This window comes from Besnoitia besnoiti, chromosome II, assembly GCF_002563875.1.
Source record: "Besnoitia besnoiti strain Bb-Ger1 chromosome II, whole genome shotgun sequence".
NCBI lineage: Eukaryota > Apicomplexa > Conoidasida > Eucoccidiorida > Sarcocystidae > Besnoitia > Besnoitia besnoiti.
In genome coordinates, this window is record NC_042357.1 from 3,403,842 (window position 1) to 3,421,404 (window position 17,563).

General features: G+C 52.7%; 3 protein-coding genes across 3 annotated transcripts; all 3 read left to right on the forward strand.

The window, feature by feature from the left end:
- Nucleotides 1-1,189: 1,189 nt before the first annotated feature.
- Nucleotides 1,190-2,203, forward strand: BESB_038320 (uncharacterized protein; the record flags this gene model as incomplete). Its single annotated transcript, XM_029362418.1, has 1 exon — nucleotides 1,190-2,203. One exon carries the CDS (start codon nucleotides 1,190-1,192, stop codon nucleotides 2,201-2,203), a length of 1,014 nt encoding a protein of 337 aa, XP_029221383.1.
- A 6,947-nt stretch (nucleotides 2,204-9,150) lies between these two features.
- Nucleotides 9,151-10,158, forward strand: BESB_038330 (SAG-related sequence; the record flags this gene model as incomplete). The annotated part of the gene is made up of 1 exon (XM_029362419.1): nucleotides 9,151-10,158. The coding sequence occupies one exon, from the start codon at nucleotides 9,151-9,153 to the stop codon at nucleotides 10,156-10,158; it is 1,008 nt and encodes a 335-aa protein (XP_029221384.1).
- Nucleotides 10,159-15,084: 4,926 nt separating this feature from the next.
- Nucleotides 15,085-16,092, forward strand: BESB_038340 (uncharacterized protein; the record flags this gene model as incomplete). The annotated part of the gene is made up of 1 exon (XM_029362420.1): nucleotides 15,085-16,092. One exon carries the CDS (start codon nucleotides 15,085-15,087, stop codon nucleotides 16,090-16,092), a length of 1,008 nt encoding a protein of 335 aa, XP_029221385.1.
- Between the last annotated feature and the right edge of the window lie 1,471 nt (nucleotides 16,093-17,563).

Here is a 17,563-nt window from a genome sequence, read left to right on the forward strand (position 1 = left end):
TGTGTCAATGTGTAAGAGTCGATGCGCCTTTGTCGCATGCTGTGATCCTCGAGTCCACTACCTTGTGGCAAAGCTCTGCTTGTGGTGTTGCGTATTTCAGTGTAAGGCCGAACGTCCTTTTGTGTGAGGTGCATGCCGAGTAAATGCGCGAGCGAAGAGCAATGTCATTTGTTTGGATCTACACTACTGTGAACCTTGTAGCATGAATATTAAATCCGCTGGCGGTTTTAGCAAGCACTGTCATTGCCAGTCTGCGCGGTAGAGTGGCAGTTTGTTGACAAGTTGATGAGAACGTCGCTGCGAACCGAGGGCTCACAATTTAGAATAAATCCTCACCCGATCGCGGAACACCCTTATCATCGCAAGCTCGAAGCCTCGATGGTTTGCGTGCGGATCTGAGCCGCTGATACACAATAGTAGAGCAGATGTGCTGCTCGCTATATTCCTGCTATGTTGTGGAGCGTGAGGGCGCGCTTGTGCGTGCGCTTACTTTTCGTTCCTACGTGGGTCTGGGGGGCTGCGTCCACGGATGGGAACTCGAATCGGCAGAAAGATGTGGTGAATCCGCTTCAAAACCACATGAGTGGACAATACCTTGTCTTGGTACATGACAGCTTCCAGCCCGAGATCTTTTGGACTGGCTGTGTGCGGCCCCGGGGCCCCGTCTGCCCCCCCCGCCCCCCCCCCCCCCCCCCGTCCGGCCGACGAGAAGTTGCCCAAGACACGCGCGCACAGCAACGAGATTTGGAAGGCGGATCCAGCGACCGTCTTCCCATCCATCGATAACTGCTTATTTATTTTTCAAGGAACAGTTGTACACGAAAGCATTTGGTGCTGAAGCAAGTGTGGGCTACTCGCATTGGCGCCTGTTTGTCGTGGCATTTGCTTGTCTAGCGTAGAGGTACCGCAAGCCAGGCCAAAGGTGACAGTTACATCGGTAGTTCTGCTTGAAAGGATTTGTCGGCAACCTTGGTTTTTCTGTGTTAGAGGGGGTTTCTTCCGACCTCATTCTTGCACGGGGGGAGGCACAAGGGTGGGAAGGAGTCCTCCCCGTCGGCAGGGTGTTGCAGTCCGTACGTGTATGCCCTCTGCATTGAACCGCCGGCGGCCTTCAGCGCCTACTCGTGTGTATTCTTTCACCTGGCTCCCCAGTACGCCTGTCTCCACGATGCGTGAAAACAGTACCAGAATGACGGGAATAGTCTGGGCTTTGTTGACTCTCTGCGTGTTCTCGGCAAGGTGCGGCTACTGCACCAAGCAAGAAATTCACGACATCTCGGAGAAGGAATGCAGAGAGGGGAAGGTTTCGTTGCCGCTGCCGGCAGACCAGGACACGCTGGTTTTCAAATGCGGCAACAAGTTCCCTAAACTCGATCCTGTTGGAGGGGACACTGTCTACGAGGACGAGACCAAGATAAAGGAGCAGGCGACTCAGCTGGGCGCGCTCCTGTCCGGTGCTACTCTTAAGCCTGACGCCAGCACGCAAACCAACACCCTTCATGTTACGGAACGAAAACAGGAAAACGTCAAACTTGTCTACGTTTGTAAAAAAGGCGCATCAAGTGCCGGAGCTCACTCGCTTTCTGAGCGATTGCACGAGGTTGACGAGCGGGAGGGACTATCTGGATCGTCTCCCGACCAGTGTATTGTGATTATCAACGTCGATGGAAAACCCCAAACAGCCCATCCTGACGTCAACCTTGAGAAGCCTCACCCAGAACACCAAAGCCAAGAAACACCGGCGCCAGACACAGTCTACACCTGCTCTCCGGGACATGACGCAGATATTGTCGTCTCCAAGCCCAACGCTGACGTGAAGCTGAAGTGCGCGGATTACCCCAAACTCACTCTGAAGCCTGCAGAAGAGCTGAATGCGTTCAACGGCCAGGATGGCAAATGCGGCGAGGTGAAGCCTCTGGCTACGCTTGCGCCTGGGGTGAAGAGAACAACGCCGAGTGAGGACGGCACGTACACCCTGAGTGTTTCCAGTCTGCCGGCCGGTTCTGAGTCGAAGGCGTTTTGTTACCGTTGCGAGGCTGAGGCTGGGCTGTCTGGGAAGGAGGCTGGTCAGGCGTGTGAGTTCCGCATTACGGTGAAGCCTGATGGTGCAGATGAGTCCGGCGTTAGTCGAGTGAACGGTTCGAGCGTCGGTTTCACCTCAGCTGCTGTTTTTGCTGTGGGAGTGTCTACTGGCTTCTACTGAGACGAGAAACGATGTCCTCCACACAGGGAGTCTCTGACATTTTTCGAGTGTTTATACCGTTGTAGGGCACCCGCACGGCCGCCCCTGTTTCAGGTGGATGCGTTGCTTCTCCCTGGCTCATGCAAGCACACTGCGACGATCCAACCGGTGAATAGACACCTCACGGCACACTGGTTTTGATCCTGTTCCTTATGTTTGGTAAGATCTGCGAGTGTGTCCGATTCCAGGGGGTTTTATGAGGCGCACTTGTATTAGTTCTTGCCTGTACTCAACTACCAGGCTGTCTTTGTCGCCGAGCTGAGGTTGTCGGTAGTATGCGAAATGAGTGTGCTGTTTGACAGTTGCTTCAATGACGCATCGCGAAGCGAGTGAAAACACTTTCCCGCTTGCCGGTGAGGACTTAGGGCGGGGGGGGGGGGGGGGGGGATTCTTCGTGTATTGCAGAGACTGTCCTGCGCGCAGTAACGGCGACCCGCACTCTCAATTACACACGGCTGCCGCGCGCAGATAATAGGGACCTTGTATAGGACGAGTCCGCTTGAGAGTTGGGATGTTTTTAAGAGGTTATGTAAGTGACTGTTGACCTGAGTAGCCTCAGTTTCGCTCAAGGCACGCACTTTACCGTAAAGTCTCTCGTACTGCCACGGCACCTTCTCAATATCCAGACGTATCGGGGAGCTACAAGGGATCGGAAGTCCACAGGTGTCTTAAAAGGTGCCAGATGTGGTGCTGTCTTGATTGCTAATCTTCATCCGAGAAAAATGAATAACCGTGGAGCCCTCACTCAGTCCAACAGAGGTGGACGGCGACACCTTCTTACGAGGCTACCCAACGAAACAGCCGGGTTTCGGGTTGAGCCGGATTCGGATTGTCATACGGCACAGTGTATGCTGGGAGCTGTTTGCGGCGTCAAACCAGGTCCTTCTCATCCCGCTTACCCTCCTTCAACCGGCTGCGCAGCAAGACTATATCTGCACGTACCATGAGGGTTCACTGGCGAGCCTTTACGCGCTCGTCTCGATGATGTATCGTCGTTTTTGTGCAAAAGAATCTATGAGTCACTGGCGCAACCAAGCTCGTCGGGCTTAGCAAGGAAGGTGTACTCCCAAATGGTCGTGCCGGCACAGCGAGCATAGGCAGCGTTGGTGTGCGCGCCGCATCAAAGATAGTAGTGTTTCATCACTCGCTCTTTAGATTCGTCGTCTCATTCTACCAGCTGAACGTAGAAATTTTCCAGTGCGACGAGCACTTCTTCATTCTGTCATGCAGTTGTCAACGCGTAGGGACAGGAACATGTGTTTTCCCTCATGTGTGCACCAGAAGATTGAGTTGCTTCTGTCGCTGGGCTAGTGACCGCCCTGTTGGGTGAGTCCGCCGTGGTCACAGAGCGAGCCTGCTGTCTCGGCATTCGTTCTCTGTTGGAAAACCGCCAACCTGTCGCGCTTGAATCTGTACCCTGTTACGGCTAGAAAAAAGGGACTTCTGCCGAGACTAACAGTGCCATGTTGAATATGCTTTTGTCGTACGGGTCCCCTGTTTACTGGCTTGGTCTGCACGAGACGCGCTCTCAGTCATGGTGGAGAACATAGCCAGCACACATGCGCCGGTGCACACGTTGAGAACGGGCGTGTCTTGTCGCGGAGTGCCTGGTTCGAATTGTTCTGCGTTGTCTCTTCTGCTCCCGAAAGACGTTCATCATCTATAGTAGAGATCCAGTCTGCTTTAGGAGTTACAACGGAACTGTCTGCGTGCGAGCAATCGACGGGGTTAGCGCACGGGCCGAGCGTGCTGCCGATATTAAACGGCTCCGGGGGCTGCCGGCTTCCGATACGGTCTCGTGGTTCTTGTACAGTGAACCGTAGGAGCTCTGTCAGGTCGCGAAACTAGGCCCTGTGCACCAGAACAGGGAGGCGCGCTGTATCAGCTTTGCTTTTCAGATAAAATAAGTTCAGGATTCAGGATAAGCTGGGAGTTGACTGATACGTACAAGCTCCGCGGAATTGCCTCGTGCTTACGATGACCGGTGCCCGCATGGAAATGGCAGGTGTGATTTTGACCACCGTGGTCGCCTGCTTGTTGACTGAACCAGATATAAGCTCAACTGGAAAGGATCTCCAAAAATCAACGACAGCACCTGCAAATTCACTAGAGTTGCCTGTTGGAACAGATCAGCTGCTCTTGAGTGAGCATCCATTTCCTACCCTCGACCCCAACAACACCAGAGTCTGCAAAAACAAAAGTAGCCTGTCGGCACTGGACGACCTCCAGAATGTTTTGCCAGGCGCTACGCTCAGCCCTTCCAAAAAACCGAAGGCCACAGCCTAACGGTGACGCAGAGGAAGGCCGACGACGTCAAAATGGTTTATGTTTCCAAGGAGGTCGCCAACTCCGAAGTGGTCTTTCCTCAGCCGCATTCTTTAATGGAAAGCATCAAGGACACTTCAGAACAGCGCGTGATACAGATCACTGTGCGTGGTAAATCCCAGCCGCCCGTAAATCCAGCGCCGGTCCCTCGTCCACCAGAGCGGCTAAATGGCGAAGCAGCACCTTCGCAAGATAATGTGCACATATGCTCTCCCAACGCTGACAAAAGCATTACCGTATCGCACCCGAATTTGGAGTTCAAGCTGAAATGCAGTGCAGGACTCACCTGCGAGCCTCAGGCTGCCCTGGATGCCTTCGCATTCGCATTGCTTTAAGTAGGATGGAGTGGTCGATGAAGGTGACAATGTGTGTTAGTTCTGGGAAAAACTATGTCTCTCCATATATGAGTACAACACATTCACAGGCATTACTGCATGCTTTCGGTGTATGGATACTTTTCAAGAACCATGGCTTCGGTGTACAACATGGATGGATAGCCACCGAGGACTCCGGCTCATTCATTCGTAAACCCGATTTCCTGCTTGGCAACCACTGCTGTCGCGCGCCTGCCACCATGGACCCCGAACGCTGTTGTGAAAAGCATCTGCGCTTAATTATCTCAATGCGTTCTGATGCGTTGTAGACGTCCCCGACGGGTTGAAACCCACGCTCATAAACACCTGGATAGATCGGAGGCACCCAACTGCTTCATGCGTTGCTAATCGGAGCACCTTTCATATTGACGGCTTGGGAGGTGCTCTCACATGCGGCAGCGTTTCACACTTACCCCTTTTGCATGGCGTCGGTTAAAAGTGGATACTAGCGGGCAGATTATAAGGCAGTCATCACCGTTGTGCTTTGATCGACAGACATGCCACGCCTTCTACCGTGTAATTATTAGGCACAGCTGCTGTGGATGCCCCACTCAAAGACATCGAGTGCCCATACAGGGCTCACTCTCCGCTGTAGGCCGCACAACAGCATACGAACAAAGGAAAAAACGCGTCACAACGTGTAGGACTGTCTCTGATTTGGCAGCCACGCGAGAAAAAAAAAACAGCTACTGCCTGCCTCAGGAACGGACAGCAACCGCGCCCTGTTTGCGCGCTGGGATTCTTCTTGCCCTGATGCAGGCGGATCTGTTTACCGGCATCGTACGCTGACGTGACGTAGACCTTCACGCTGCTGTCGTGGTCATACCCTTCTCAAATGCAGACAAAGTGGGATGAGTCCTCGAGCGACCAACGCAAACGGGGGCTGCTTGGTATGTGTGACGCAGATTGTTCACTTGCCCGAGTCGAATTCTACACGACAGTGAGTCCACTGACCTTGCTTCTCTTGTCTGGCAGCAACCCCGCATCACGGTCGCTCTGGCATATACAAAGAGCATCGGCTGGTGAAGGGTGGCGTGATATGCGGCCATACTAATAGTCTACAGCATAAAATACCACCGACAACCTTCACCACGGGGCGCGCTTGTTGCGGTTGCTCGTATGAACATGCGAGTAAGCCCGCATAATGGTAGTCGCTGTGGCTTCAGCAAGATTTCTGTTCTGCAATAGTGCTGACTGCCTTTCTATCCTGTCTCCTGTCGGTCGGACGTCATTAGTCGCTTCCAGCGAGGCTGGAGACTGAAGTGACAGCATGCTTCTTGGGGTTCTATTCTCCTATGTGCGCTTTGGCCGCTGCCTGCCGTCCTGGTACCTATGCACCTCCACGTTCTCTGTGCCGTCCAGCTCACTTGTGGTCTCTGCGTTGCTCGCTATTTTCCCCATTGTCACGCATGTGCGTGCTTCTTTCCCTGCCTCTCCTGAACTCGTTCCTAGCAGTGTTAAACGCCGACGACGGGGGGTCGCAAGGCGCAACGGCCTTGCCCTCACAACTCCTGGACAGACAAAGGAAGTCGGTGCACGCGCCTGAGTGGCCTGCCCAAATCGGCATCTCTTCCTTAGTACCGTATTTTATGCTTCGCGAGTTGTATGCTCGAAATGTTGCACCGTTCTGTCGGAAAGACCGCCATTGCGCGTGCTGCGGTCGCCCTGTGTTTGCTAACAGGGGGGGGGGGGTCTATTCGGATGATGAACCCCTCGAGAAATCAACAGATGTGGGTGCCTCAACGGCAAGGTTCCGTTGACGCTCCGAGACAAGGTGGCATTCAACTGTGGATCCGGTTTTCCAAATCTCTACCCAGATGATCCATATGTCTATCAGAACGGGGCAGACTTACAAAATAAAACCGACAGAAAACCCCAGACTCTGCCCTCAAAGCTGAGCCTCTTACTGATACAACAGCCGCACTCTCACGGTCACGGGGACACTGACGGGCAGCCCCAACTTGGTTTATGTTTGTGAGAAAAATTAACAAGGTGTTGCAAAACATAGGGGTGCCGTGATTAACAATGAGGCGACGACACAGTCAGAGCAGTGCACCGTTGTGGTCACCGTTGAAGGCAAAGGCAGCACCGCTAATGCTGAAAACGAAGCTATTCCTCCACCCCAGGCCCCAGAGGAAGGAGAGCAGAAACCGTCGCAGAACGACGTCCACACCTACTCTCCTGGCGCGGACGATGAAATCACTATGTCGTCCCCGACCCAGAAACTGGCGTTGAAATGCACTTGGAGCCGAATGAGATCCCCGATGTCTTTGAAGACGCGAGTGGTAACTGTGACGCGCAGGAGCCTTTATAGTCCCTCGCCCCTGAGGCTGAACGGACGGAAAAGGAGGGTGCGTTCGCCTTGAGTATATTCCTCGTCACCCTGAGGGTTCGGGGCCGATGAAGCTTTGCTACCGATGCGCACCGGGTGCCACTCAGCCCGAAGAAACCTCAGAGGAGGGATGCAAATTCAGAATGTATTTATTAAAGGAGGGGCTGAATCAGGAACTCAAGTTTTGCGTGGGACTGGCCAGCCGCGTTTGCGATTTTTGCAGCGGCGGCCATTTCTGTAGCGGCATTCGTTTGAGTGCGGAGGGAGACGTGCACGGCGTTCGAGGCAGGGCGCAACGCAGCCACTCCCATTTCGGATTCAGTTTGTATGTCTGGTTGGCTGCAACACTATACTGTAGACTTGGTTCCAGTATCTGCGTATTCCACTGTTTGCGTGCAACTCGTTAGACAAAGACGCTAAGCTCGTTGAAAGCGAATAACTACCGCTCCTAACTGATCTTGTTCAATAATACGGCTCTGGGTCCGCCCTATTCACGTACTTTGAGCGATGGCGTCCTCGGCATGTTTGATTGCTATTCGGCACCATAGCGTTGTCCATGCGGTAGTCACGTAAACAAAGCATTCCTCGACATCATCAGGATTGCTGGAGAAGTGCTACGTTGTTCGATGATTGGAGTTATCAGAACGTAGAGCCCATTTACCTGATACGATTAACCGGACAAGTTGCATTCGCGCAGTGCGTACCAAAAAACGGGGTCGTTTCACGGATGAGCTGAGGGCAGTCGTTTGATGAAAGGGCTGTTGCAATAGTGGCTGATGCAAACCCGCGGCTGTGAGGTCCGTCGTGGATCTCCTGTTAGAAAAGGGATATGCAGTTCATCTCTAGATCAAAGCCGATCTGTAAGCGACACTGCCCAGACTACAGGCTGCTGAGCCCCTAACCCCCAGGGACCCTCATCTTTCGTTTCTTGAACACAGGGCAACCGAAAGAGCGAATAGAAAGTTCCCGGTGTTGGGTCGTGGTCGCGCGCACCGCTGCACTTGTTCATGGCTGCCACGTGAGGCAGGTGGCGGTGGGCTGCCAGGGCTGAGGGACGGGCGGAGTCGAGCCTGGTTCCCGTTTTCTCATCCCATCTCGCCTCCCTTTTCCAGCTCGTGTGGAAAGCGTGTCTGTGCGCCACGCGTTGGTCATCTCGAGTCGTATTCCCGTGGCCTGGTGGAGGGCCTGCGTACGTCGGCGACTTCCGCCGCGTCTCTCTGTGTAGGACGTCCTCCCCACGCGGCAGCCGGCCCGATGCTGTCAGCCTGAGTTTGCAGCGCCACTGCTGGACAACACACCGCGGGTTATTCTTGCATCGCGCGCTTACAAGATACTCGTGTGTATTAGGCCATCTGGAATATCCATTTCTGGTGTACATATATGGAATGCCAGTCAGCTGCCACCGGGCAAGACACCCCGTCCCGTGTCTCGTACGTCGAATAATTGAATGGTCGTCTCAAGGTTCTCCTTCAGGAAGACTACTCACTCCGATCTCTTCTTCTTGTACGGGTGGCAGTGTCATCACGCCCGGGTGAGACACTGGTTTTTAGATCTCGCCTGAGTTCGCAGTTCGGTCACAATTGCTGCAAAACCCCGCGCACATGTCGCGACGTACGAATGACACATTTTGATAGCATCCCAGTTCGCGCTGTTACCAGACCGCTATTCTCAAAATTTCGATCCAGAGAACGCTTCACTCCATCTGGGTGGCTTGCGCCTTCTGAGAAGTCTTTAGCTCCAGCTATGCACCGTCTTGCAGGGGCCCAGCGCCGCCGCGTATTAGGGGAATGGAAAAGGGTGAGCTGTAACGAAACTGGCATGCTCCCGGATGGTATTTACATAGCTTGGCCCGCTGTTTGATTCACCATTTCGGCAACATGGCGATCCGTTATCTCAAGATGGATGCTGCGACAGGTGCAATGATGGCATTCTATCTACTGGCAGGAAACGCCTTAGCCGACAAGAGACCCAAAGTAATTGACAAGACGACATGTGCGTCGGGACGTCTCGATCTCTCGATGAAGACAGAAGAACAGACACTAGTATTTCAGTGCAAAAAGCCGTTCCCTCATTTGGACCCGTCTGAAACAGAATACGTCTTCAAGGAAGAGTCACAGCAACCCTCAGCAAAGGTTCTGCTCGACACGGTAATTGTGAAGGCCACGCTTACCGCTGCTGCCAATTCAGGGACGCACTACACTCTCAGAGTTCCGGACAGGCCAACAACTGACACTAAACTCGTCTACGTTTGTAGAAAACAGGCAGTGGATAAAAAGGCGAATAGGTCGCTCGCTATCAAGTCTGAGCCTACGGCGAAGAAAAGTCCTAGGAACTGCACTGTCACTATCACGGTAGTTGGCAAACCTGCCGACACTGAAGACGACCGCTCTCCTCCACCTGGCCCGGAAGACCAAAATGATGATAAAACTTCATCTGGCAAGACCTATACGTGCGCTGATGGCCACGACATTAAAATCACAGTCTCGAAACAGAACACGAACCTGAAGCTGAAGTGTCCTAGTTCACTCATTTTTGAGCCCACGAAAGCTGCCGAAGTATTTGATGACGAGGACGGTGAATGCAAGACTGCAAAAGCGCTAAGCGTTCTTGTCCCAGAGGTGGAAAGGCGAGACGAAAGCGGCGTGTTGACTTTGAAAATTCCTCGTCTTCCTGCAGGGTCGAAGAATACGGCTCTTTGCTATCGCTGCCGAACTGCATCCGCTGGGAGTCAGAGGGAGACTGAACAGGGGTGCGCATTCCGGATATCGGTCGTAGCAGCTGAGTCCGCTGATTCGAGATTTCCTGGGTTAGAAACCATCGGGGCTTTTTTTCTATACATCATTGGAGCCGTATTTGGTGCTGTGACAGCTGTCTCTCCATGTTGAGGGAGCATCCGCTTCGACGAGTAACTTTACCAACAGATACCTTGTATACAGACAGGGGGCGCCGGAGTGTTCTCATGCAGGCTGCAGCATTAACCTGTGCCACAGGCAAATAGATCCTCGACCACTGGTCAGTTTAGAGAGTGACGCGTCGTGCGGAAGCAAGTGGCTCAGGGGGTTGACGTCCTACTGCAATCCCAGCGTGCGCCCAGAGCTGGAGGAGACATATTCGGAGTTACCAGAGAGATCCTCTGTCGATGGAGCGCATTGTGGTTCCTAATATATGAGAAGGGAGTACAATGAGCCGATAACTTACATTCACGTGGTCAGTTTCGCTTCCACAAGCCTGCTCCGAGTTTGGAGTTACGAACAACAGTGCTACAGTTTCCTGATGCATAAAGCAGTGTCCCCCTTCTTCGATCATGATCTTACACGGAAATGGTCTCCTCGAGTGCTCGCATGCAGATGAACGTAGAGTTTTGAAGAACCGGGAGCTGTGGGTTAACAGCCAGTGCGGGTAGGACAACCAGCCTATGCACGCAGCTTCAACGAGTTCACTCACAATTCACGTAACGATCACAGTGACGAAAGAATGACTTGTTTGTCACGGATACAGACGTAGAGCTTGACAGGTCTATGCCTGTCTTGTAAGGCCTTTTCTCAGGCAATCCATTTGATCCCACGTCCACAACGTTTTCACCGTGCTGGTGCGCACCAGCAACAATCGAACTTGTATCACCATATCGGCGGCTAAGCGGTATTTTTAGGAACCCTTGAACACCGACAACAGAACGAAAGATGGCTGGCGTCTTATCAGTCCCTATGTCTCTCCCGAACTTAGTGTGACAGTGAAACCGTTTGCAGGAACTCTGGCCCGATACGCTTGCCCGTCCCCTCTGATACATTTGTTGCATTTGAACGACAACGTAACTGCTCTGCTTCTACTTCTTGGTTTCATATCCAACAGTGGTATTTCCCTCCGCTGTTTTCTGTGTTGTTCAGCGTCCGGCATAACGAGGTGGTGAGGCCGCGACAGTCCTGTCTCTCAGCGCCTCGTTACGCGTCCCTCTTAAACAACAGGATCACAGTATCATATGAAATTTCCGTTGTTTTCTACATTAACACCGGGATGATGAGTGGCGGCCTCAACATGCTAAGATTTGCGGGCGGAATGCTTGCTATACGTCTGGTCGCAGGAAAGGGCGCGTGCCTAGCGGAATGTGGCCTTACGGAAGGTTGACAGGTGCACTTCTGGAAATATTGCACTGCAGATGACAAAATGAGCATGGGACTGGAAGTTAAGTGTCCAGAGCTTCTTCATAATATCGATCAATCTGGTGGGCAACAGGTGTATGAAATAGTCTCAAGAGGGACGCCGACGAAAAAAGTCGACCTCCAACAAGTCACCCGCGGCGCTGCTATCACACCGGTCCCAAAGAACGTATGCACTTACCCCTAGACAAAAGGTTGAAGACGGAGAAAAGGCTCAGTTTAATTTGCCAGCAGACCCGTGATGAAGACTGCCTTCCTGACGTCGGGCGCCCCTTCCCCGCCGACGCCAGTCGAGAAATGCATCGTAACCATAACCGTTGACAAAAAGCTCCAGAATGAAGAGCCTCACGCAGGTTCACCAGGTCAACCCGGTCAAGAAGAGGGAAAGGGGAGATTTTTATGCCTTTGGAAGACGTCTATTCGTGCTCAGCCGGCAAGGTGACACCCTTGCGCCTGAAGATGAAATAAAGGGTGAAGGAAGCGTTCGGACTTTGATAGTTTCTAGTCTCCCTGGCAGCTCTGCGTCGAAGGCGATCTGTTACATATGCGATAATGCGGAGGGCGCTGATGGCAAGAAGGCTGACTAGAGTTGCCGGATCCGAATCACGTTGAACTCCGCTGACGCGGCTGAGTCCGCCGCTGGCGGCTTCTACAGCGCTACAGCTGCTTCTCGCTCGATGGTGGCGGCAGTTGTTGCTGCTGGAGCGGCGGTGGTTGCAGAATGATGCAATGGATCCGCCACGCTTACAGAGGTCCAAAGCTTTCCTAGTGTGGGGTGCATATATCTTTCTGCTCCTCACGACGAAAAGCCCTACCGAACACCGCTGCGTCAATCTATCCATTGAGAGAGGATGCTTCTCCATTAAGGTAACTAGTACGATACCTGCGACAACTGCCGAGCTTCTCCTGAGGTTCGCAGTGGTTTTTGTGATCGAGTAGTTTCTCGAGAGGCCCTTGGGCGATTGCCTTGTCCTTCATGCTTTAAAAGAGATACGAACCAATGCAGCACTGGTATCGTTTGAATAACCTTGCAGCAGTCACGGCTACTGACCGCGGCGGTATTCAGCATTTTCTTCAATATACATTTGCATCGATGAACCATCGCGTTTGTACTGCACAGGAGCTCCACAGCAGCAGCCACCTGCGAAAAGGCATGCTTGTCACACTTCCCACAATTTTCAAAAGTCGTTTTGAGGGCAAGGAGGGACGATGTCAACAAGGGATTCTCGACAGCACCCAGAAAGCCTTTTTGCACCATTGTTATCCGAAGACATCGAAAACGCACAAGAGGCTATGAATAATATGTGTTCCAGTTTTTTACCTACTGAGGAAAATTATTGGTGTTTTCTTTTCTTGTAACGCTGCCACATCCTCACTCCTCTACAGTATTATCTAAAGCGCCAGCTCAATCTGATTAGAGGCTCCTCCAGTCTCATGCCTGACAGTTCTCTTGCCATCCTCGCTCACTCGGGCTCGTATCGAGCACTGATACGGAAGCCTCTCCCGCAGCGCAGAATCCTTCCTCTGTTCTCAACGGGACTCGACGGCGGACACCAGACTGGGGGCTCTCTACTAGTCTGGCCGCAGAGGGTGGTAGGGTGATTTGGCGTGTAGTGCAGAAAGCAGAGACGCTTGCATCACAAATCCACTAAACATTGCTGTTTTATTATCGATCGCTGGCAGCGTTCTCGCTGCGGTCGTCGCACACTGGTCGGGTTGAGATACTACCAGACTCCGGCTAGTTTCAGTATGAGTGGGTCGACGCCGTCCGTGTGAGAGCTTCGACATATGCTGATTTTGGACTTTAGCGTAGGACAAGTATTTCCCGGCTACGAGACCGGCTCGGTCTCGTTTACTAAGTCTTGTTGTCGTAACAGCTGCCTTCTGGTTACAGTGGAAAACACATATCCACTGGAAGCGTGCGCATGTTTTGGGGCAGAGGGGCGCTCGTTTTTCCGTCGTCGAAATTCGTGGCATGGCGTTCAATGAGATGAGTCTGCGCGACGCATGCGGGAGACGACGCCTTTTTGTGTATTTTATCTTGGACGTGAGCGTAAAATGCATTGGTATGTTGTGGAATGCCATCATGCCGACAAAGCTTCGCTGGCGCTCAACAGCATTTAAACCTCACAAGTGAATGATTTTCTCGGGTTCTTCTTATCCAACTCTTGCAATCTGGCGCGATGGATACGCCTGGAAGCATCTACTTTAGTAGATCAGCACCCATGATTCTGACGCACCGAAGGTAAAAACCGTCCACACAGGCCCAGTAGGGTTCACCATGGTCGCCGTCAGTGTCCGCTACGCACTTTTTCAACTACCATATCGCCCAGGACGTTTGCGCGGGGTCTTCTGCGCTGCTCTGGTCGCCACATACACGATCAAATCGCTTGCAATTGCCCCCCTTTGAGCGAACAGCGCACAGCACGCGCATTCGCACACAAGACGATGTAGTTGCCCTGAGCTAGGATGCTTCCTCGACACTTCAGCGCAAGCGCACCGCTGAAACGATGGCTTCTTTTTCCGGTTGAGGCGTGCAAGGGTGTTCTATTTGTGCACGCCAGGGAGCTTGCTCTAACAATGACGCCTCTGTTTACAACATTGCTTGTTGGCGCACCCGAGGCCATTCGCTGTCTTGCAGCGAGCAACACGGTTCACCGCCGTGACAAGAATGCTAGAACTCTACGAAGAGATAGTGGCAGAAAACCGTATGTGCACTAGGAAACCGACATATCCTTGTGACAGGCTCAGCTGCAGTCTGACTCCCCAAACTCCCTTTCCGAGGCCACAAAACGTACCATCGGGACACGCGGAGCGCAGTCAATCATAGTAAACCCCGTAGCATAGAGGCAAACAAAGCTGAAATGGTGCCTCCAATTTTTCCGTATCCTTCTAGTCGTATTACACTCGCAGTTGTCGTCCTCCTGCGTGGATGTTTCTCGATAGACATCCATGCGCGGAGGCGCTGGACCCGATCTGCTCACCCTTGTGCGCATTACCGGCAGCTGCGGCGTATCCCGGCATCTCTGCCAAGCCACCTAAACCCTGAGACTCGGAGCAACGTACTGGTACACATTTGTGCTTTCACGGCCAACCTTTTTTCAGAACCCGCAGACTAGCAATCGGTCAACATCATCGGGGCTTTCTGTGTGCGTACGCGACACTCCCCAGTTCGAATGGTCTTGTTAGCGAAAACGCGCACAAGACACCAAGTAGTCCTCATTGAATGCACGCCATATCTACCTTTAAAAAGCAGTCCACTTTTATCCGGCGCGTATTGATGCTATTGCTTTTACCGCGTGAGGCTGGTTATGCACTTGTGCTGCGACAACGTGTCCGGAGCCACTGGATTTTCGTGTCTTCTCGTCGCCCTCTTGGGCAGTCGACAACTCGGGGTAATGCTCCCCCGGTGTAATCAAGTCGCAGCGCGCGTTTGCTGTGTTTCACATGTTTGAATGTCTAATACCTGTGTGCCTTTCTCCATTCCTTCCACAGCCAAGCACTTATTCCTTTTCCGTGATTGCCGGGGCGTCGGCGCTCAAGGCAGAGTGGGTGCCGAGGAGGTAGCTGAAAGCCAACACCACTGCTGGGTAAAACAAAGCGGTTGAGTAAACCACTGTTCTGCGCGTCGCCTGTTCTGGCGTTCAGTTTTACACAATGGCGTGCAGTGGCAATGGAAAGGTGGCGGCCGCCGGGGCCTTTCTCGCTCTTTGCCTGCTGACAGGGACGGGAGTCTGCTCGGATCAAGTACTAGTTCACGAAGTGAACAATCAAACATGCAGTGATGGGAAGCTCTCCGTGACACTGAAAAACACGGTGACCCTGCAGTGTGCGGACCCCATTCCTGTTCTCGACCCTGCTGATCCCAACAACGTCTACAGGGACGAAAGCCCTCTAGAGCCACCCACGACTCTAACGACTCTAAACCAAGTAGCACAAGGCGTGACTGCTGTCGCTACTGAAGATCGTAAAGGCTGTACGTTAAACATCACGGGAAACCCGAAAGACGGCACAAAGTTCATCTATATCTGTAAGAAAAACCAGGAAGCAGGGCCTCGCATGGTAAAAGCCTCCCTCGACGAAGAGGCTAAATCTGCTCCGAAGGCGCTCGAGAAGTGTGTAGTGACCGTCACGGTAAAACATGAAAAAAACCCTGACAAAGATGAAGGCGGTCTGAAACCTCCACTTCCAGATCAAGAAGCAGGGACACCACAAGAGGACCAAGTCCACACCTGTTCCGCTGGCCAAGATACCAGTCTCACAGTCTCGGCACCCAACCAGCAGCTGAAGCTGAAGTGCGAGTCGGGACTCCACTTCGAGCCTCGGGCCGTCCTCAATGCCTTCGATGACGAGAACGGCAACTGCGACATGCAGAAGACCCTGGGCAGCCTTGTGCCTGGTGCTGTGAGGAAAGGTGAGGAGGACGCGCTGACGCTGCAGATTTCGCGTCTCCCGGAGACTGGGGGGTCGAGAAAGCTGTGCTACCTGTGTCAGCCTTCTGCTGATGAGATTGCCCAAAAAGGCTCAGACAAGGCTTGCCGATTTCGGATCACAGTAAAACCCTCTGAAGAGTCCAGTGCCCGTGGTTGGTCAGGGCTTGGGGCTCATCTGTTCTCTGTGGCGGGGGCGGTGCTTGCCGCTGCCACTGCACTGTTTTCAGCGTGAGGGTTAACGGACGCCTGACAAATGCAGACGTGTAACGGTTCTACTGGCTTTTTGACTACAGCCCAGAATACCGCACTTTTCGTCGCCGCGTACTGGATTCTTCTTCCGTCATCGGGATCGAGAGTTTCCGGCACGTCCTTTACGAATTGTGAGCGTGGCAACGAGTACAAAGACCCTTCGCTGGTGCACAAACTGCACGACCAAAGCAACCTTACCGTGCTAGGATATTTGGATTCATTTAGCATTCCTATGGCGCTTCAGTCATGCTCTGAGACGCATCTGTACAAGTTATCCGAGACTGCCGCGAACAGCAAAACAAGGCGGCCGCACGGGGCAGATGGTGCTGCCTACCAAGTGTCGTGAACTGGCAATGGCGCGAGTCAGTCGACCGCAGATTCGAGCCCTCTTGTCTTTCGCGACGTGATTACTTGCAGTCTGTCAAAAAAAGAGTCTTAGTTCAGCGAAGCGTGATCGCTCGCCGGAGTCTGCGTCATTTTCGCTGCCAAGGTTGTCCACAACTTCATACAGGTGTATAGGAGATATAAATTCAGTATTGCAGGTGAGCCACCATCCAGCCCGAGTGAGGCCTCCCCAACGACCATGGCCCCGAGTTGGTGCCTGACGTACATGCCGTAACATAGGTGCGTTCAGTGAGCTACATGGAGCTTGTTGAACGAACATGCTCAGTGATGGGGCGCCTTGCCTTGCTGCGGCATCCGTTATGCAATGAGGAAATCGCACTGGAATTACAACCCTGTACCTTGTTAGCACACGGAACCGAGTCACGAAAAAAACGAAATGCTTACTGATTTCCGGTGTGCTGTGGCGACATCAAGCAGCTGGCGTTCTTGCTTTCTTTTGTGTGCGGTCGGTAGTGATAGGGGATACGATTTGCATACGGCTTCACTTCCCTCCACCCTTCTCTCCTCTGAAAACTGAATAGATGATATTCTGTGAAGGTACTACTCTTGATCTGATGCATTCTGGAAATACATAACCACGCGGTCGTGCTACACATTTGCTTCTGTCCTCGTTTCCCAGTCTCGCGCCTCTCCCGGGATCGACGCTTTTCGTCATACCAGGGGTTTATGTGAGGAGCAACAGGGAGCTGCAGACACACCACTTTTATGAGGGATCGAACTAATGATTCGTATCCACATGGTTTTTGTCAGCTTTGCAGAACTTCTATAAATGTTCTGTCTGTCTTGCAAGAGAAGGGAGGCACAAGACACCGCGACAACATACATCCCCATAGAGGGGCGTCATCCAAACATGAACATGAAGTATTTCGTGCCGTGACACTGACTTTTTTCTGTGAGTTTCCGGAGCCATTGCATAAATCTTCGTTCTGGATGCGGCGTCTCAACTAGACGTGGAGGTTCCCGTGATTCCAAGGACCGTAGTCTCCTGAGTCTCATCCGAGTGAGGAGGCAACACCCCTGGATGAAGAATTATTTACCGCGAGATTGCT